The 19,198-nt window shown below is 40.5% G+C and overlaps 1 protein-coding gene across 1 annotated transcript in view; it reads right to left on the reverse strand.

Moving 5' to 3' along the window:
- Positions 1 to 15,446, reverse strand: part of LOC311621216 (albumin-like) — a gene marked incomplete at its 5' end in the record, with an annotated part of 66,975 nt that extends 51,529 nt beyond the window's left edge. The window contains 2 exons of the mRNA XM_084881053.1: positions 14,643 to 14,768; positions 15,235 to 15,446. Of these exons, the coding sequence (XP_084737179.1) occupies positions 14,643 to 14,768; positions 15,235 to 15,446 (338 nt within the window). The remainder of the gene's footprint in view (positions 1 to 14,642; positions 14,769 to 15,234) is intronic.
- Positions 15,447 to 19,198: the final 3,752 nt, after the last annotated feature.

Genomic DNA, 19,198 nt, shown 5'->3' on the forward strand with positions numbered 1-19,198 from the left:
TCATTTATTGCTGAGGAGGTCTTTCTACTCTGTTCCAGTAGATGGCGCTAAATTTGCAAGATTTTTTTTTTAAATCCTCTGTGGCCTCACAGTTTTGAGCCTTTGAGGCTTCCTTAAGGCTGTACCACCTCTGCCGCTTGGGGTTGCGGTTTGTTTTTCTCTCATGGTAATGGCAACCCCTGACCTCCCAGGGTCCAGTCCAAGCACCCCTCCTGGGATTCAATCACAGGGGGAAACTGTGTTTCTACTATAACAGCCCTTGGCCCACAGATAATACACTGCTGTAGCCAACTCCAAGGGCAGTGGGAGGTGGGAGGAGACATTTGGGAGTCTAATCAGTGGCAAAGCTCTGGGATTTCTTTGCTTTGCCTGAAGGCCTGCAGCCATGCCCAGCCATGGGGAGGAACTCTGTAGGGAGGGTGTCTGCTGACTCCAGCTCACACATGCAACTCAGACCCCATGCACAATGTGCCCCCACTGTTCAGACACTCATTGTTTGTGTGTGCAACCACACGATGCCACCACTCCAGTGGCAACTCCAACAGCCAGCCACTTGCCGGGTTAGCTCTCTGTCCATCCCGACCATTCCTCCAGCTTCCCCACCATCTGAGTAAAGTGCCCCTGACTGCTGCTGCCAGTTCCCAGCTGCTGCCCTGTAGCCCTGTTCAACTTCCCTCCCTTCGTGTCTCCCTGCTTATTCCAAGAAGCCCACCTTAGCTTTTCCAATGGGAAGGTCTCTCGGGTGTGCATCTGTGTTGAGCAGGGACTTCTCTGTTGGATTATAGGTGGCTATTTGGTTGAAATGTTAGGGGGAGAGGATAACACATACCCTTGAGTCGCCATTCCTCTGACATCCCTCCTGTCATTGTCTTTTAATGTGAACCATTGTCTAGATTTGAAGATAATTAAAACCACTCCCAGATACACATTAGAGATCAAATTCTGATAAGAATACTCATGTAGGTAAAATTCAGCTAAATCTTCAATTGTATTATTCCTTTTTATTGGTCTATCAGGCTCAGATTCCCTTATCATATGAATTGGTCAGATTTCTTTTAGCTAGTTTTCAATCTTATGCCTAAGTTAAAATTTTGAGAAAGTCATTCATTTGTTTTTGTTGTGTGTGTGTGTTGTTGTTGTTGTTGTTGTTGTTTTTAACTGTTCAGCATATTTAGAAGCAACACTCCCAGCTCACTCCTGGTGCTCATCTATATCAGTCAGCATTTTTAGTTAGAAACAAAGATAACAAAGATCATTCAATTTAAGCAAAATATGAAATAATTAAAAGAATTTTGGATAGCTCACAGAATCTTTAGGAAGCCTAGTCAATTAGAGACACGGTTTTGCACCAAAATCACACCATAGTATTGGTCAAGTGAGAACCCACTCTGGCTCCCACCAGACAGCTACTGAATCCCGCACTGAAAACAAAGCTGGCTCAGAATATTAAATGACACCAATGGTATTGGCGCTGTTACTGCTACAAAGTTTAATCTTGTTGCAATAACCTACAGAGCTCTCCAGAGTTCCTCTTATCTGATGCACTGACTCGAAATTCTAAGGACAGAGCCAAGGTTAATGTGTCCACATCCTGGGTGAAAGGGAAGCTGAGAAGCATTTGACCTTTTCGGTGTTTAATTATGGACAGAAGCCTCTGCCTCCCACCATGTTTATAAAATGGTAAGTCTCCAAAACATAGGAAGGCAAATTAGCTGATGAGCAGCCAGAATGAATGACAAATGTCAACTATGATTAAAGTTACATGTACTATATGTACTCTATGATCCGCAAATTCTGCCTCTAGAACTTCTAACAATTTCTGTCACACATGTACAAGATAGGAATAAGTATGCTTTTCAAAGTGTTGTATGTAATAACAAAAATGTGGAGAACTCAAATGCCACTGGTAGAAGATTAGACAAATACGTTGTGATATCTTAATATCATGTCATTTTTTTTTTATTCAGGTATTGAGAAATGCGGGGGCCTGATGCGGCGGGGATTTCCCTTTTCCGTGTCCCGCACAGAAAGAGAGATGAACGAACTGGTTCTAAGTGGAGGTGGCCAGGAATTGAGAAATAATAGAAATAAAGAGAGAAGGCACAGAGATAGATTTTAAGCTGGGAACTGGGTGGGCCCCCATCCTGTCTGCTGGAGAGGCAGGAAGACGACAGTCTCTCCCAGTGCATTTATTTTATACCCCCAATACCAGGAAGTAACACCAACTTATTTGCATTCTTAAGAAGGCCCTAGCATGCCTGGATTTACATATCTAGTCCCACCCCTGCAGACACCTGGGCTGATATGAAGGCCAAGCTGACAACATGTCCGCCATCTTGGGGAAACATGTTCCCAGGGCGTGGCTCTGCCTACACCATGAGTTCAGCTGATGATAATTAAGGAAAATTGCCCATGTGCCTTCCCAGGTGGCCTTCTACAGAGAAACTACAGTGTCAGACACAATGCCAAGCTCTGTCGTCAAAGACTAGGATGAAATGGAGAGAGGATTACAAATAAAAATCTTTTAAAGACTGCTTTTGAAATGCTCCCAATGGAGCAGGATAGACACATAAGTATATCAATAGCACATCAATAGTATACGAAAGCTCAAGTGAAATTATGTATATGATGCTGCGAAGGTGCACCTGGAAGAATATAACTCTCTGCATTAATGGAAGAGGCATCACGAAGAAAAAGATACCCATGTAAGTTAGGCCTAAAATATGTAAAAGAGAATAAGATGAAATGGAGGAGAGGTTAATTCCAGACGGTACAAATTTTATTTATGAAGTCACTAAAGCTTGTTCTAGTACAGTGTTTTTCTGGAAAGTGCTTTAAAAACATTTGTCACACTTGATGTTAAACAAATAGTGCTTCATATCAGTAGTGTGGCATTAGGGAAAACCTCCAGGATGAAATTTTAAGTTTCACAAGATCTTATCTTCAACTGCAAACTAATGTAAAACATAATGTGAACAGATAGAATAAGAATATAATTACTCCAATTCCTGTTCTTAGCTATATTACATCATTGGAAAAGTTCCCTACAAATAAAGCAATTATTATTTGACCAACCAAAGATAAATAATTTCTTCACAGAAAACCAACCAATAAGAAAATTGATGCAAAAAATCTCAACAAGCTGAAACTGGTTTGGCACAGTGGATAGAGCGTAGGCCTGTGGACTGAAAGGTCCAGGGTTCGATTCCGGTCAAAGGCATGTACGTTGGTTGCTGGCCCATCCCCAGTAGGGGGTGTGCAAGAGGCAGCTGATCGATGACTCTCTCTCTCATCGATATTTCTGACTCTCTGTCCCTTTCTCTTCCTCTCTGTAAAAAATCAACAAAATATATATGTTTTTTAAAAATCTTAACAAATTTGGTACAGAAGGAATGTACCTCAACATAATAAAAACTATATGACAAGCTGCAGCTAACATACTCAATGGTGAAAAGCTAAATGCTTTTCTTCTAAGATCAGAAAAAAAAGACAAGAGGGTAGTAAAAGGGTACAAACTTTCAACTATAATATTAACGAATCGTGAAGATAGATATAATGTAAAATATGGTGACTCTAGTTTATAACACTGAATTGTATAGTTGGAATATGCTAGGAGAGTGAAATGGAAATGTCCTCACCAAAAGAATGATTAAGTAATGGATGTGTTAATTAACTAAATGAGGGGAATCCTTTCACAGTGTGTACATTTATCAATCCACCATGACGTATACTTTAAGTATCTTATGATCTTATTTGTCAATTGAACCTCAATAAAGCTAAATTTTTAAATAAAAATAAAGTTGAGTTACTTTTCCACTTTAAGTAATAAAAACTTGAAAATGATGCCATCTAGTGGCATCAAACTTTAAAAAAAAAAAATAGCCAGTAAATTAGTCAGCCTTTCCTAGGAAAAGTTTCCTTAGCGGTTTCAAATAAATAAATGTTACACTGTGCCTCTGTTTTAAGAGAAAGCACTCTGCATGTACCCTGCTGGGTTTTAAATTTTGGTTTCATCATTTACTAGCTGACTGACCATAGGCAGGTTGCTCAATCTCTGTAAAATGCACATGAAAATAGTAGCTACCTCTCAGAGTTGTTAAAATTAATGAAAAAAATTCATATATAGTTGTTTGGCACAGTATTGGGCTCATAGTATACACCCAATAAGTAGTAATTATTACATTACTTGATGGGGGAAAGTTTTGTCAGTGAGACCGAAGTTGGAATGATAGGTCACTTAAACTATGCTACTTTATATTTTCAATTCTGGTTAAAGTAGTATACTCTTTTCTTAAATCAGAAGAAATGTTGTATTAGAATATACTTGTTATCTAGAGAGTAGCTATTAATGACTGGGATTGTCTTATTTTGACAGATCCCCGAGTTAAGCTGTGATTATGATTTACTATCAAAAGATTTATAAAATATGATTTACTCTTGATTTGGTATATTGACTATAATATAAATCTTGCTATGAGAGCACAAATGAAAGTGGAGGAAAGAAATCTTCACTATTTAGTTTTTTAAAAATCTAGGCCTCTATTCTATGCAATCAGCCCTAAAACTGCCTGTTCTGAAAGTAAGAGTGGAATTTGTTCTATTTATGACATCCTTTGAGTTACAGCATTGCTATGACTTATTTTACAGTCCTTAAAACTTATTTTAATTTGATCTCACCTGTCCAATGAAGCATAAGTAGTGTGATATTTAAAATACTAGAGGTCCGGTGCACAAAACTCATGCATGAGGGAGGGAGGGTGGGTTGAGGGGGTCTCTTCAGCCCAGCCTGCACTCTCTCCAATCCGGAACCCTTTGGGGGATGTCCGACTGCCAGTTTCAGCCCGATCCCAGGGATTGGGCTAAAACAGGCAGTCAGACATCCCTGGGACTGCTAGCCCCTAACTGTTCACCTGCCTGCCTGCCTGCCTGATCAACCCTGACTGCTTTTGTCAGCCTGATCACCCGTGACCACCTCTGCCAGCCAGCCTGATCTCCCCTAACTGCCCCCATCCACCGGCCTGGTCACCCCTAACTGCCTCCCCCTGCCAGCCTAGTTGCCCCTGAGGTTCCCCCTCCCCCCCCCCCCCCCGCTAGCCTGGTTGCCCCAACTGCCCCCCTGCTGATCTGGTTGCCCCTCACTGCCCCCCCTGACAACCTGGTTGCCCCCAACTGCCTTCCCCCTCCCCCACCAGCCTTGTCACCCCACACAGCCTGCTGGTCAGTCATTTGGTCCTCCCTCCCTAACCCTCCTGCTGGCCTGGTCACCCCATACAGCCTGCTATTCAGTTGTTACTGTGAGGGCATCATGACCAATTTGAATATTACCCTTTTATTTGTATAGATGTTTGATTTAAAAAAAAAAAATGTCTCCTAAAATCTGGAAGAACATGATGATAAAATGTTAGTCCAATGACAGCACTATTGAGAATATACATCTAGGCAACCAGAAATATTCACAGTATTTTTGGAAGAGATTAACCACAATATTTTTTAGTGGACAGGAAATAGTCTGAAGATAGAGGAAGCATATCACAAGATTGTCATAAACACCACTTCTTAAATATTTTTATCAAAAACTTGGGTGAATAAAGCATGCTTTAAGCTACAGGAAACTCTGAATAGATTGATGTGGTAGGCAGCCTCTAAGACAATCTCAAAGATTTCTGCTTCCTAGTATTATCCTCTCCCTTGTGTGTGAACTGGTCCTAATGACTCAATTCTAATGAATATAATACAGCAAAAGTGATGGGATTCACTTCTGAAATTAGGTTACAAAGAGACTATGAGTTTCATTCTGCATGTTCTTTTTTGCTCTCTCATGCTAAGGCAAAGGCACCCTAATAAGTCATGCCCTGGATTCCTGATCCATCGATCATAATGTAAGATAATATTGTTTGGTATTTTAAGTAACTAGGTTGTGGGATAATATGTTATATAGCAAATGATAACCAATACAGTTGATCAGGGGTCAGCACACTACAGCCTGAGGGCCAAATCTGGTCTCAGGGCTGCCAATGTAGTCCTTGAACTAAGAATGGTCTTTACACTCAAAAGAGTTTTTTGTTTTAAATAAATAAAAAGTGTAACATGTAACAAAGACGTATGGCCCACACAGCCTAAAGTATTCAGTATATAGGCTTTTAAAAATATTCATATTTTTATTGACTTCAGAGAGAAAGGAAGAGGGAGAGAGAGAGACAGAAACATAAATGATGAGAATCATCGATGGGCTGTGTGAAGGATTGAGCCTGCAATCAGGGCTTGTTTTTAAAAATTGAACCTATGACCGCCTGGTTCATAGGTCAACACTCAACCACTGAGCCACACCAGCTGAACACAGTATCTAGCTTTTTATAGAAAAAGTTTGCCAACCCATGCAGGAAATAATATAACCAATAAGAGAATCAAGACTCAAAATTGCCTTAACTGATTACAATTTTAAAAAGTGATGTAAATGATATAAAATTTGGCAATCATTAATAAAAAAGTTCTGCCCTGAAGTTCAAAAATGCAATGTCAGAATATAGGATAATGATCATGTGAAAAAAAATTAAAGGGTTTTAGTGGATCCCAGGCTCAAAAATAACTAAAATATTATGTGAGTGCTTTAAAAAGAACTAATATAATCTAAGATTGTATTAACATTAATATAAATCCAATTCATGGAGAAATATAACTTCAAGAGTACATGCATTAGACCATGTTTTAAAATGGACCGTTTTAAAACTATCTATAGCCCTAGCTGGTTTGGCTCAGTGGATAGTGTCCACCTGAAGATTGAAGGGTCCCGGGTTCATTCCCAGTCATGCACATGCCTGGGTTGCAGGCTCGATCCCCAGTAGGGGGCATTCAGGAGGCAACCAATTGATTCTTTTTCAGCATTGATGTATCTGTCTCTCTTTCCCTCTTCTTTCCTCCCTGAAATCAATAAAAATATTTTTTAAATAATAATAAAATAAAAATAAAAACTGTCTATAGACAATGGGAAATGCTTTTGTTTATTTCAGTAAAAAAGGTTTTTTAATGTATTTCCTTAACCAATTGAAAGATTTTTTTTAAAAATAACATTATTTTTGGAACCACAAGTATCCAAAGCTATGTGTTTTGTCTGTATTAATCTCTCCATTTTTAAAAAATATATTTTATTGATTTTATACAGAGAGGAAGGGAGAGAGATAGAGAATTAGAAACATCGATGAGAGAGAGTCATCGATTAGCTGCCTCTTGCACACCCCATGCTGGGGATGTGCCCACAATCAAGGTACATGCCCTTGACCGGAATCGAACCCGGGACCCTTCAGTCCCCAAGCCAAACCGGTTTCGGCTAATCTCTCCATTTTTTTAATGTAATTCTTTCTCTGATGCCTACTTGATTTTATAACATTTTTATGTTTTTCTAAATTCATGTAGAAACAAACAAAGGTCAAATAATTTTAAATTAACTCTTAAGTTCACATTTATCCATTCTATGAATGAGAAGCATAGAGACTAACCAAGTGTTTCTACATATTTGAGTTGAAAATGTTTTTGAATCGAAATAGATTCAAGACTTAAATGTAAGACTCAAAACCATAAAAGTCCTAGAGGAAAACGTAGGCAGGAAAATTTCAAACATTTCTTCTGATATATCTCCTGGGTCAAAGGAAACAAAAATAAATAAATAAATAGATATTAGTACATCAAACTAAGAAGTTTTTGCACAGCAAAAGAAACCAACAAAATGGAAAGACAACCCACTGGATGGGAGGATATATTTACCAATGATACATCTTAAAAGGGTTTAATATCCAAAATTTATAAAATTCAACATTAAAAAGAAAACAATCCAATTTAAAAATGGTCAAGAGACCTGAATAGATATGCTCCAAAAAGGATATGTAGATGGCCAACAGACATATGAAAAGATGCTCAACATCACTAATTATCAGAGAAATGTAAATTAAACCCACAATCAGATACCACACCTCACATCTATCAAAATGGCTATTATCAATAAATCAACAAGTATTGTTGAAGATGTGGAGAAAAGGCAACCCTCATGCCCTGTTGCTGGAAACACAGATTGGTGTAGCCATGTGGAAAGCAGTATAGAATTACCTCAAAAAATGTAAAATGTAACTGCCTTATCACCCAGTGACTATAATTCTAGGAATTTATCTATCTAAAGAAACCCAAAATACTAATTTGAAAGATTATATGCACCCCTATGTTATTTACAATAGCCAAGATTTGGAAGTAGTCCAAGTGTCCATCAGTAGATGAGTGGATAAAAAAGTTGTGGTACATTTAAACAATGGAATACTACTTAGCTATAAAAAAGAAGGAAATCTTACTTTTTGTGGCAGCATGGATGGACCTGAGGAGTATTATGCTAAGTGAACTAAGCCAATCAGAGAAAGACAAGTATCATATGATTTTACTTATATATGCAATTTAATGAAGCAAAATTTATCAGAGGAATAGAGGGGGAGGTGAAAAAGGTGAAAGGATTAAGCAAAAACAAACAAAAAATACCTTATAGATCCAGGCAATAGTATGGTGATTACCAGAGGGAAGGAGGATTGGGAAGGTAAAAGAGGGTAAAGGGGAAATAAATGGTGATGGAAGGAGACTTGATTTGGAATGGTGACATACAATACAATATGCAAATGATTATATAATTGTACACCTGAAGCCTATATAATTTCATTAACTAATGTCACCCCAAGAAATTAAATGTAAATAAATAAAAACACAATCAGCTTTATGCATTCCTTATGTACTATAAAATCTACTTTGTCATGGTTTTTCTAGAAAACTACTGCAGTTTATTTTACCTTTTTAGTCCATGATTTCTTATTGTTTACTGTTATCTCTGAGAAATTGTTGATTGTGGTAAGCAGTGACTGACAGCTCCAATGGCTTCTTCAGCTTCCACACCAGCCAGGGGGAATACAATCAGTGAGAGGCAATGTTAAGAATAGCTTTGCGGGAGGAGGTGACCCAAGAAAAGTCAATGGGGGTTGGGGGGAGAAGGAGACTCATGTAATACTTTAAACAATAAAGAATTTAAATTTTAAAAAAAAAGAATAGCTTTGATGCTAAACCCTGGTAAGCAGAACTGTGGTGACACTGACAAAATTTCTCTTGGGGAGAGTATTTCCTCAGCAGGAGAGAAAAGTGACTGCTCTTTTCATACTCTAAAATGAGGTGCAGACTTTCAATAAGCTGATTCAGTGATGAAAAGACAGAAGCGAGATCAAAATAAATGAGAAACACAAAGGAAAGGAGAGAATCAGAGCAATAACACTTCTGCTCATATTGAATCATTATTTGAATGAAACTGCCTAAATACTTAAGATAAATTTAAATTTCAAACTTACATTTGTGTAATGCTCACATTTGACTGTATTTTTTATAAATCCAATACTGATAGCCCTCAACAATAAACTTCATTTAACATTTAAATAATAGATTGTGATACTCTATTACAATAAACTTTTAACTGCTAAGGGTATAGATGGGAATCATCATTATGAAAAGCTTCTTAATTGTGAAGGTCTTCTAATAATTTACTAATGAAGTAAACTAGTAACTTAATCTACTTGCTAGAAAGGAAATTATAAGCATACTATATATAGCCAGCCTTCCTATTTGTTTATTTATTTTAAAGTAATTTGCCAGGAATTATTCAAAATATTCAATATGTTTAGAAGATGACTAAATGCTCAATATACTTTCACTTGTGTAAGAATTAGAAAGCCACATGTCCAGAAAATATTCTTTTTTATATGAAGTATATAGTTATATGCCTATTGGACCTTAATTTTGAATTTGAGTTTTCTGTTACCATGTATTGGTTAACAAGAAATGAAAATGCCTATAGAATTAGTATTTTTTTAATATGTATTAGAATTTAATTATTATTAAGCTAGAGGCCCGGTACATGAAATTCATGCACTGGGACGGGGGAGGGGGAGCCTATATAATTTCATTAACTAATGTCACCCCAAGAAATTAAATGTAAATAAATAAAAACACAATCAGCTTTATGCATTCCTTATGTACTATAAAATCTACTTTGTCATGGTTTTTCTAGAAAACTACTAGAAAACTAATACATATTAAAAAAATTGTATTTTAATTTTTTTAATATGTATTAGTTTATTACATATTAAACTAATATGTAATATTAGTTTAATATGTAATTAAACTAATTACATATTAAAGGGGGGGGTGTCCCTTAGCCCAATCTGCACCCTCTCCAATCTGCTGGGACCCCTCATATGATGTCTAACTGCCTGTGGGATTGGGCATAAATGGGCAGTCAGACATCAGTCTCACAATCCAGGACTGCTGGCTCCCAACCTCTCACCTGCCTACCAACCTGATCACCCCTAACCACTCCCCTGCTAGCTTGATCAACACCTAACTGCTCCCCTGCAGGCCCAATTGCCCCCAACTGCCCTCCCCTGCCAGCCTGATAGTCCCCAAATGCCCTCCCCTGCAGGCCCATCGCCCCAAATGCCCTCTCACCCAGTCCTGCATAGTCCCACCCCACCAGCCAACTTCTAATTAATTTACTTTCAATGTGCAGGAATCCTTGCACTGGGCCTCTAGTAATAAATAATTATGTAGAGCTAGTTTTCCTCTCCAGTATTGTTTAGGAGATTCATCAACCATCCCTAATAATGAATAAATCCCTACAGCCTCACATTGTACCATATACAACATAAAGGTGCCCCTGAGAGAAGCAACTCAATGACAAAAATCAAAATTACTTCCTTTGTGAATTTTGATTGAGACTCATATTCAAAATTCTTGTCTGTCTTCTTTGTTCAGGATGTTTTAATATGTAAGACCTGTCTCTCAGAACTGCAGTAGCACAGGCATCAATTTCAGTTGTTCCAGAGAATTACTGCCTATCTTTTTGAAATGCTCTCCACAAAGGGATTTCTAGATGCTCCTTGACTTATGATGGGATTACATCCTGATAAACTCGTTGTAAGTTGAAAATATAGTAAGTAAAAAATGCATTTAATACACCTACCCTAATGGATATCATAGTTTAGCCTAACCTACCTGAAATGTGCTCAGAATACAATGCCCATAAAAGAACACAATGTCCATAAAACACTGACAACATGGTACACTGTGTGCTGCAAGAATTTTTAAAACATGCAATACCTGACTATTGGGGCATTGACTGACCTCTTTCCCCTTAGATTGTCAAATTAAACAATGACAACTGCTGCCTGGCTGGTGTGGCTCAGAGGTTGAGCATTGACCTATGAACCTATCAGGGCACAGGTCCTGGCTGTGGGCCCAGCCACCAGTGCGTGGTGTGCAGGAGTTAGCTGATCAATGATTCTCTCTCATCATTGATGTTTCTATCTCTCTCTCCCTTTCCCTTCCTCTCTGAAAGCAATATATATATATATATATATATATATATATATATATATATATATATATATATATATATTTGTGTGTGTGTGTGTGTGTAACAGATAACACAACAATAGCTGTCTAGTATGACTGAATGGAAATTATACCTATTTTTTATCAGATTGGCAAAAAAATATAAATTTTTTTGGTGTGTCGTAGAATTTTAGTAATTAGTTTATGTGTGCCAAGAGATGCAAAAGGTTGAAAATCACTGCTGTAGAAGGTAGGTTGTTTACCCTTGTGACCACATACGGTAGCTAACTGGGAGATGTGTCTTGCTGCCATTACCCAGCATCATGAGACAGTATCGTAGCTCCATATACCTAAATTAAAATTTTGAAGTACAGTTTCTACAGAATGACATGACTTTTGCACCATCCTAAGTAAAAAAAAAAAAAGTGTAAGTTACCATCATAAATCAGGGACCATTTATAGTTAGACTGAGTATTCCTGGGTTTCCTTTTCGAAGTACAAATCATATCATATTATATTATGTATTACATTATATTTTTGGTCACTTAATCATTTTGCATTGTGATTTGCATCTCAACAGTCTAAGGGTATTCTAAAACTAATAATTATACATATTAAAATAATTTAAAATTATATTCGTCATAGTATAATAAATATTCTCTGTTACATAATACATCAGCTATCAAACTCTGCAAATACAAAAATAAAGGAGAGAAGAGAAGAGAAAGAGAGTTATAGTCATATAACTTTTTGTAGCATATAAATTAAGGCATAAATTGTATTTCTGATATTATTTGTAAATGACTGCTGTTTTCACTTCCAAGATACCAGCCTTTCCATCATTCCTGAGAATAAATACTATTCTATGTTTCAATCACATTTAGACATTCTGTAAGGTAGATTTTTTATATCTTCCAACCCTTATATTCCAAAATTCTAAAAACAGGAATGTATATTTTATATATACACTGCCCAGGGCTACAAAGAAAGCCTTTCAATTATGCAGACAAGTATTTTCCTGTTAGTCTGGTTTCATCCGTTTCACTAAAACTTTTATGTGTATTTCTAGGTTGTCATAATGTTCATCAGCGGTGTATGGGAAAATGGAAAGAAAAAAAAATTGTAGTGTGAAAGATCCCATATTAAGGGCTCTGAAATAATCAAGGCACTTTGGGATGACAACAACTATCATTTGTAAGAGGAAGATGGTGCTACAATTTCTCACTTAGTGAAGAAAGGAAGGCCAAGAGATGTATGAAAACATGCTCAAAGTCACTAATCATCTGAGAGATGCAAATCAAAATGACAATGTGGTACCATCTCACACCTGTCAGAATGGCTATCATCAACAAATGACAAGTGCCTGCAAGGATGAGGAGAGAAAGAAACCCTTGTGCCTTGCTAGTGGGAATGCAGACTGGTGCAGCCAATGTGGAGAACAGTATGGAGTTTCCTCAAAAAACTAAAAATGGAACTCCCATTTGACCCAGTGATCCCACTTCTAGGAATATATCCCGAGAAACTAGAAACACCAATCAGAAAGGATATATGTACCCCTATGTTCATAGCAGCACAATTCACAATAGCTAAGATTTGAAAACAGCCTAAGTGCCCATCAGCAGATGAGTAGATTAGAAAACTATAGTACATCTACACAATGATATACTATGCTGTGATTAAAAAAAAAAGAAGAAGAAGAAGAAGAAGGAATTCTTACCATTTGTAACAGCATGGATGGAACTAGAGAGCATTATGCTAAGCGAAAAAGAAAAGCCAGTTACAAAAAAAAAAAAAAAAAAAAAAAAAAGCCAGTTAGAGAAAGATAAATATCACATGATCTCACTCATTTGTGGAATATAATGAACAGCATAAACTGATTAACAAAAACAGATCCAGAGACAGAGAAGCATCCATCAGACTGTCAATCCTCAGAGGAAAGATAGGGGAGCAAGGAAGGGAAGGGGGATAAACCAAGAAAAGGATTTGTATGCATGCATATAAGCCTAACCAATGGACAGAGACATCAGAGGGGTGAGGGCATGAGTGGAGGAATAGTGGGTGGCTATGGGGGGGATAAAGACACATATGTAATACCTTAATCAATAAAGAAAAAAAAAGAATCAAGGTGTTGTTTTACCACCATGGCTAGGTAGCTCAGTTGGTTGGAACTTTGTCCCAGTAGATCAAATTGCAGGTTTAAGCCCTGGTAAGGGCACATATAATAATCAAGCAATGAATGCATAAATAAGTGGGACAACAAATTGATGTTTCTCTTTCCCTAAAATTACATACATACATACATACATACATACATACATACATACGTACATACATTTAAAAAGTGCTGTTTCACCAAAGAGAAGCCCAGACAAATGTTAACCTGACTGGATACTGAGATCCATTCAAAACCCAAAATATGACCTATGAGGATTTCTAGTAGTCCTTTTTCTGACAAAACTTTCTGAGATATACAAGATTTGCAACTAGATTCCCTGAGAAAAAAAATATGCTGTGGTCCCTCAGAACTCATTAAAAAACTGTTACCATAGTTTGTCACAGTCCTTCCCTTTCATAGAGACAATAGTATAATTATTAGTGCTTCTACCAAGATGGGGCACAAAGTATACTTTATGTTGGATCATATTCTGCTTCAGAGGGGTCAGAGCATATTTTTTCTGCTGATTAAGGAGGTGTTCCATCTCCACAAAGTACCTGACAATTCAGTGAGATTATGTATTGCAACTAGTCTTATGTTTCTAGTGTACATCCCTCAAATTCTTCAATGTCCCTCTTCTACTCACTATCCACAGATGAAGTTTTAAAAGAATGATCAACTAGATATAGAAAGAAAACTTATATGGCTATATATCAGATAAACAACATGACTGGGCCATCCATCTTACAACAGAGAAGTTGGCCTTGAACAATTTTTATGGACCCCTTCCTCAGCAAATAGGACTGCCATGCCCACTGCTTTCCTTTATGCCTAACAGCGCCATAACCTTTGCCACAAGTCTATTCCTGGAAGAAGTCCAAAACAGGCCAAAGGAGTTATGGGCATCCAATACAAAGCTTTCTTTTGTGGTTTCCACTATCACCTGTGCCCTGCAGCATGTGAGTTCTCAGTTTCTACAGCCAGACCTTCTAACACATAGGTTGCCAATTCACATAGCTATGGCCACTCTGGTCAGATCCTTGAGCCACTTCCCACTATCTGTTCCCGTCAAAGAGATTCACCATACCTTTCACCCATGCTTCCATTATATGGCAAATTGTATGGCCACCCATTCTCCACTTCACCTCCATCACCATAACACTTTCCATTTCCTTTCTTCAGACCCATCACCACGCTTTCCTTGACCTCCAAGCTTTAGTGAAGAGCCCAATACAACTACCAGGATTTATCCAGAAAACTCCACCATATCCTTAGAAACTTCTCTGAGCTCTCACTTTACTCCCTTGGTTTAAATGAAATCTGGCTGTCCCCTGAAGACGCCATTATTCCTAAGCCCCTCTCTAGTGCAGGTTTGGTGGCAGGTAAATGAGAAAGTTCCTGTTGAATGGGTTCTGTTTTCTTAGTAAAATAGGAGATGAGATCATCTTCTAAAAGTGACCAAGGAGGTGTGTGGGGGGCATGGTCAGATTAGAGCACATGTGTCAAACACAAGGGCCGCGGGCCAAATCCAGCCCGCCAGGCCTTGCAATGTGGCCCGCACAGCGCCCCTTCTCTGATTGAGTTCGACACCCCAAGTTAGAGTAAAATGCTGTCCCTCATTTCCAATTCATCAGCAAATTTTATTTGCTCTGTTCGCGATTGTCACTCAACACCCTGACCTATGTGGTGGGAGGGGCCCAGCAGGCCCACTGTGTCCGTGGCTGTCCTTCTCCGGGGGCCCTTTCTGAGGTTCAGAACTGCTGCCCCGGGGTGGAGGCGGCGGCATGGCACCAGGCGTGTGGGTAGGCTGTGGAGCACTTCCATGAGATCCCGCCCTGTCCCCTCTGTAACTGGGAACCCTGACTTCAGGGACACCTGGGTGAATAGCCATGGGTGCGAGAGAGGGCACATGGGCCCTTCTACTGAGCCAGCAGCCAGGACATGGGGTCAAGGCCTATGGCCTCCATTTTCCATCTCCTTCCTAGGCTTTGGAAATCTGTGAATACTCAGGGCCCGTGGTGTCAGCTGTGCAGGCTGAAATGATGATATATTTATTCTAATCCATTTGTACATTCACATATTATTAATAAAATAAATGCTCTAGAAAAAAAATATATTTGTTCTGATTTCATAATATCTTTTTAATCCAACCATTTCCAGCCATCTCCACTACAAGCAAAGCAGTCTAAGCCAGCATTATACCTTCCCTGAATATACCAAATCAGCATTCTGACTGCTCTCCCTACATCCATTTTGTCTCCTCCACATAAACAATGAGATGATCTTCTCCAAACACACATCATAGCCCTCTTTGGCTTAAAACATTTCAGTGGCATCCCATCTTTCTTTGGGAAGACAGAAGTCCTTACAATGGTCCTCTCTGACTGGCCTTTACTTGTTTCTTAAACTCACCTGGCATCATGTCTTTTATAGCTTTCTGACACAAGGGCAATGGTAACATTCTTTCAGCTACACGAAGTCATCATTTTTCCTTTTACCACAGGGGCTTTGGATGAGTATAATTTATACCACCTTTACCTAGTTAGTTCCTACTTTCCCTTAAGATCTCAGGTCAACCTTAATTTTTAAGGAAAGCATTATTATATTCTCATATAGTACCATGGGCTTCTTCCTTATTTATGCTAATAAAAGGGTAATATGTTAATTAGACCAGATAGACCAGATACCTTCCGGACATTCTTTCAGACAAAGCCTTGGTGGTGGGGTCAGAGGCAGAGGCAGTTAAGGCAATCAGGCCTGCAGGGGAGAGCAGTTAGGGGCAATTAGGCCAGCAAGCAGAGGGGTTGGGGCAATCAGGCAGGCAGGCAGAGTGGTTAGGGATGATCAGGCAGGTAGTCAGGTGAGTGGTTAGGAGCCAGCAATCCCAGATTGCGAGAGGGATGTTCGAGAGGACCCAGATTAGAGAGGGTAAGGGCCAGGCTGAGGGACCCCCCACCCTCCGTGCATGAATTTTGTGTACTGGGCCTCTAATAGCACTATAACAATTATAGTTTCCCCTTAATTATAATTATACTAGGGGCCCAGTACACAATTTCGTGCACCTTGAAAGGAACTGTGGGCCGCGAGGCTGTGGTAGACATGGGAGTGGGTCGCGGCCCATCCTCTGCGCCCCTGCCCAGCCCCTCCCACTGTGGCCCCTGTCCCCTGTCTGCCACAGCAGCCTCGCTCCTACCACTGTCATTCCCATGTGCTGACAGCACTGGCCCCAATTGATGGTGCAGAGCAATTGGGGCCAGTGAAAGCCACTACTGCCCCAATCGCCCCTCAGGAGCAGGGGAAGGTGGTCATCGTACCGCATAACGACCAGTTGTTCCATTATTCCATTGTTCCATTTGTTCCACCAGTCGTCTATTTGCATATTAGCCTTTTATTTTATAGGATTATATAGGACTAGTGGCCCAGTCACAAAATTCATGCACGGTGGCAGGGGGAGGGGAAGGCGGTCCCTCAGCCCAGCCTGTACACTCTTCAATCAGGGACTAATGGCTCCTGATTGCTCACCTGCCTGCCTGCCTGATTACCCCTAACTGTCTCTGCCTGCCTGCCTGCCTGATTGCCCCTAACCCCTCTACCTATCTGATCACCCCTAACCTCTCTGCCTGCCTGCCTGCCTAATAACCTCTAACTGCCTCTGCCTGCCTACCTGATCGCCCCTAATTGCCCTCCCTTGCTGGCCTGGTTGCCCCTAACTGCCCTCCCCTGGCAGCCTGATCACCCCTAATGGTCTCTGCCCACCACCATAGCCTTGTTCGGAAGGAAGTTGGATATCCAGAAGATGGCTGGTCAACCCAGTCAAATTAGCATATTACCCATTTAGTAGTATAGATAGATTATATAGGATAGGATTGCTTAAATGGGGGAGGAAAGCCTTTTCCATCAGGAGGAGATGTTCTTGGCAGACAAAAACACATAATCTCTATATCTAGACTAATAGCCAACTGTATGCACTATACTGCCAAACCAGTCATTAAAAAATTGAACCTCTTACTTACATCTTGCACCAAACAGCTGTAACACTTAAAACCCCTCCTCAGCCCCCACCTTAGGTTCTGCCTTTGCAGTTCACCCAGATTAGGTTCTGATTGGTCAGGTTCTATGCCAGTTCTATCAAAAGCTCCACCTCCTAATCAGCCATTGGCTTCTCACACTTCACCCAGATTTGGTTCTGATTGGTCAATTTCTATGCCAGTCGGTGTCTCTGGGTCTATCAATGTGTCTGATCAGAGAGGCAGGGATGATCTGCAGCCCTAATGGAGGCCCAAAAGAAAGAGAGGCACGGCTGCTGGCCAGGTCCTGAGCAAAAGAGAGAAGCAAGTGATGATCAACAGCTGCCATGGAGGCTCTGGATCAGATCCTGCTTCTCTCTCCAGGCCTTTCTTGGGACCTGACCTGCAGCCCCCTCAGCAGTCAGAGCTGGGTCTGGGCTCCTGCAGCCATGCCAGCCAGTGCTGGGTCACCATGGCAACCCAGCACTGACTTCTAGTCAGTCGAGCCTTTAGTAGTTTTGGATGTTGCAGACCCTGGGTTTCTATATATTAGGACTAGGGGCCCAGTGCATGAATTCATGCGCTTTAAAAGTAACTGTGGGCTGCAAGGCTGCAATGGGCACAAAAGCAGGTCTCAGCCCATCCTCTGAGCCCCCACCTGCCCCTTCCTCTGTGGCCCCCATCACTTCTCTGCCAGCAGCCCCACTCCCACTGCCGTTGCTCCCATGCTCTGATGGCACCTGCCCTGCTTGCACCTGCTGATGGCACCAAGAGATTAAGACTGGTGCCAGGCACTAGCAGTGGGTGCAAGCAGTGGCTCTGGCATCAGCTGTGAGTGCAAGTGGCAGCTTCAGCACTGGCATCTTGTGCAATAGGCGACTGCTGGCCCAGATCATCCCTCAGGAGCAGTGGAGAGGTGGAGAAGCCCTGAGGGGTGATCAGTACTGGCAACTGCTGCTTACACCTGCTGATAGCACCGAGCAATCAGGGTCAGTGCTGGGCACTAGCAGAGGGTGCAAGCAGCAGCTCTGGGTGCCAGCAACAGTTTCAAGTGCCAGGTGGGACCATGGCACATGGGAGCAAAGAATTTTCAGTAATCACCAAAGGCTTTCCCTGATAACAGTAATTTGAAACCCCAGATTGGTCTGGCACCCTTCTCACCTGCTCCACCATCCTGCCGCAGCCATTACCCACCATATTCCACACTCTGCCCCCTGCTGCTAATGCCCTCCTTGTTCCATGCATGACCCCTGGTGGTCAGCACACGTCACAGCAACTGGTTGTTCTGTTCCATTGATTGGTAGTTCCATAGTTTGGTCTATTTGCATATTAGGGTTTTATATATAGGTTTTTTTTGTTTGCTTGGTTGTATGTGATAGTTTTCCTAGTTAATAAAGAGGGAATATACTAATTGACCATATGCCCAGACAAAGCTGGCGGTGCCCACAGCCAATAGGAGGGAATATGATAATTGACTGCCATGCCCTCAAATACGGCAGTGCCCACAGCCACAAGATGGCTGCACCCAGTCCCCTTACCCCCCCATCCGCCCAGGGCCAGCCTGAGGGACAACCAAATGATTGAACAATCAGGCTGGTGGGGGGCCATGAGGAGTGACCAGGCAGGCAGGCAGGTG

This window comes from Pipistrellus hanaki (genome assembly GCF_964339955.1).
Source record: "Pipistrellus hanaki genome assembly, chromosome: 1".
Taxonomy (NCBI): domain Eukaryota; kingdom Metazoa; phylum Chordata; class Mammalia; order Chiroptera; family Vespertilionidae; genus Pipistrellus; species Pipistrellus hanaki.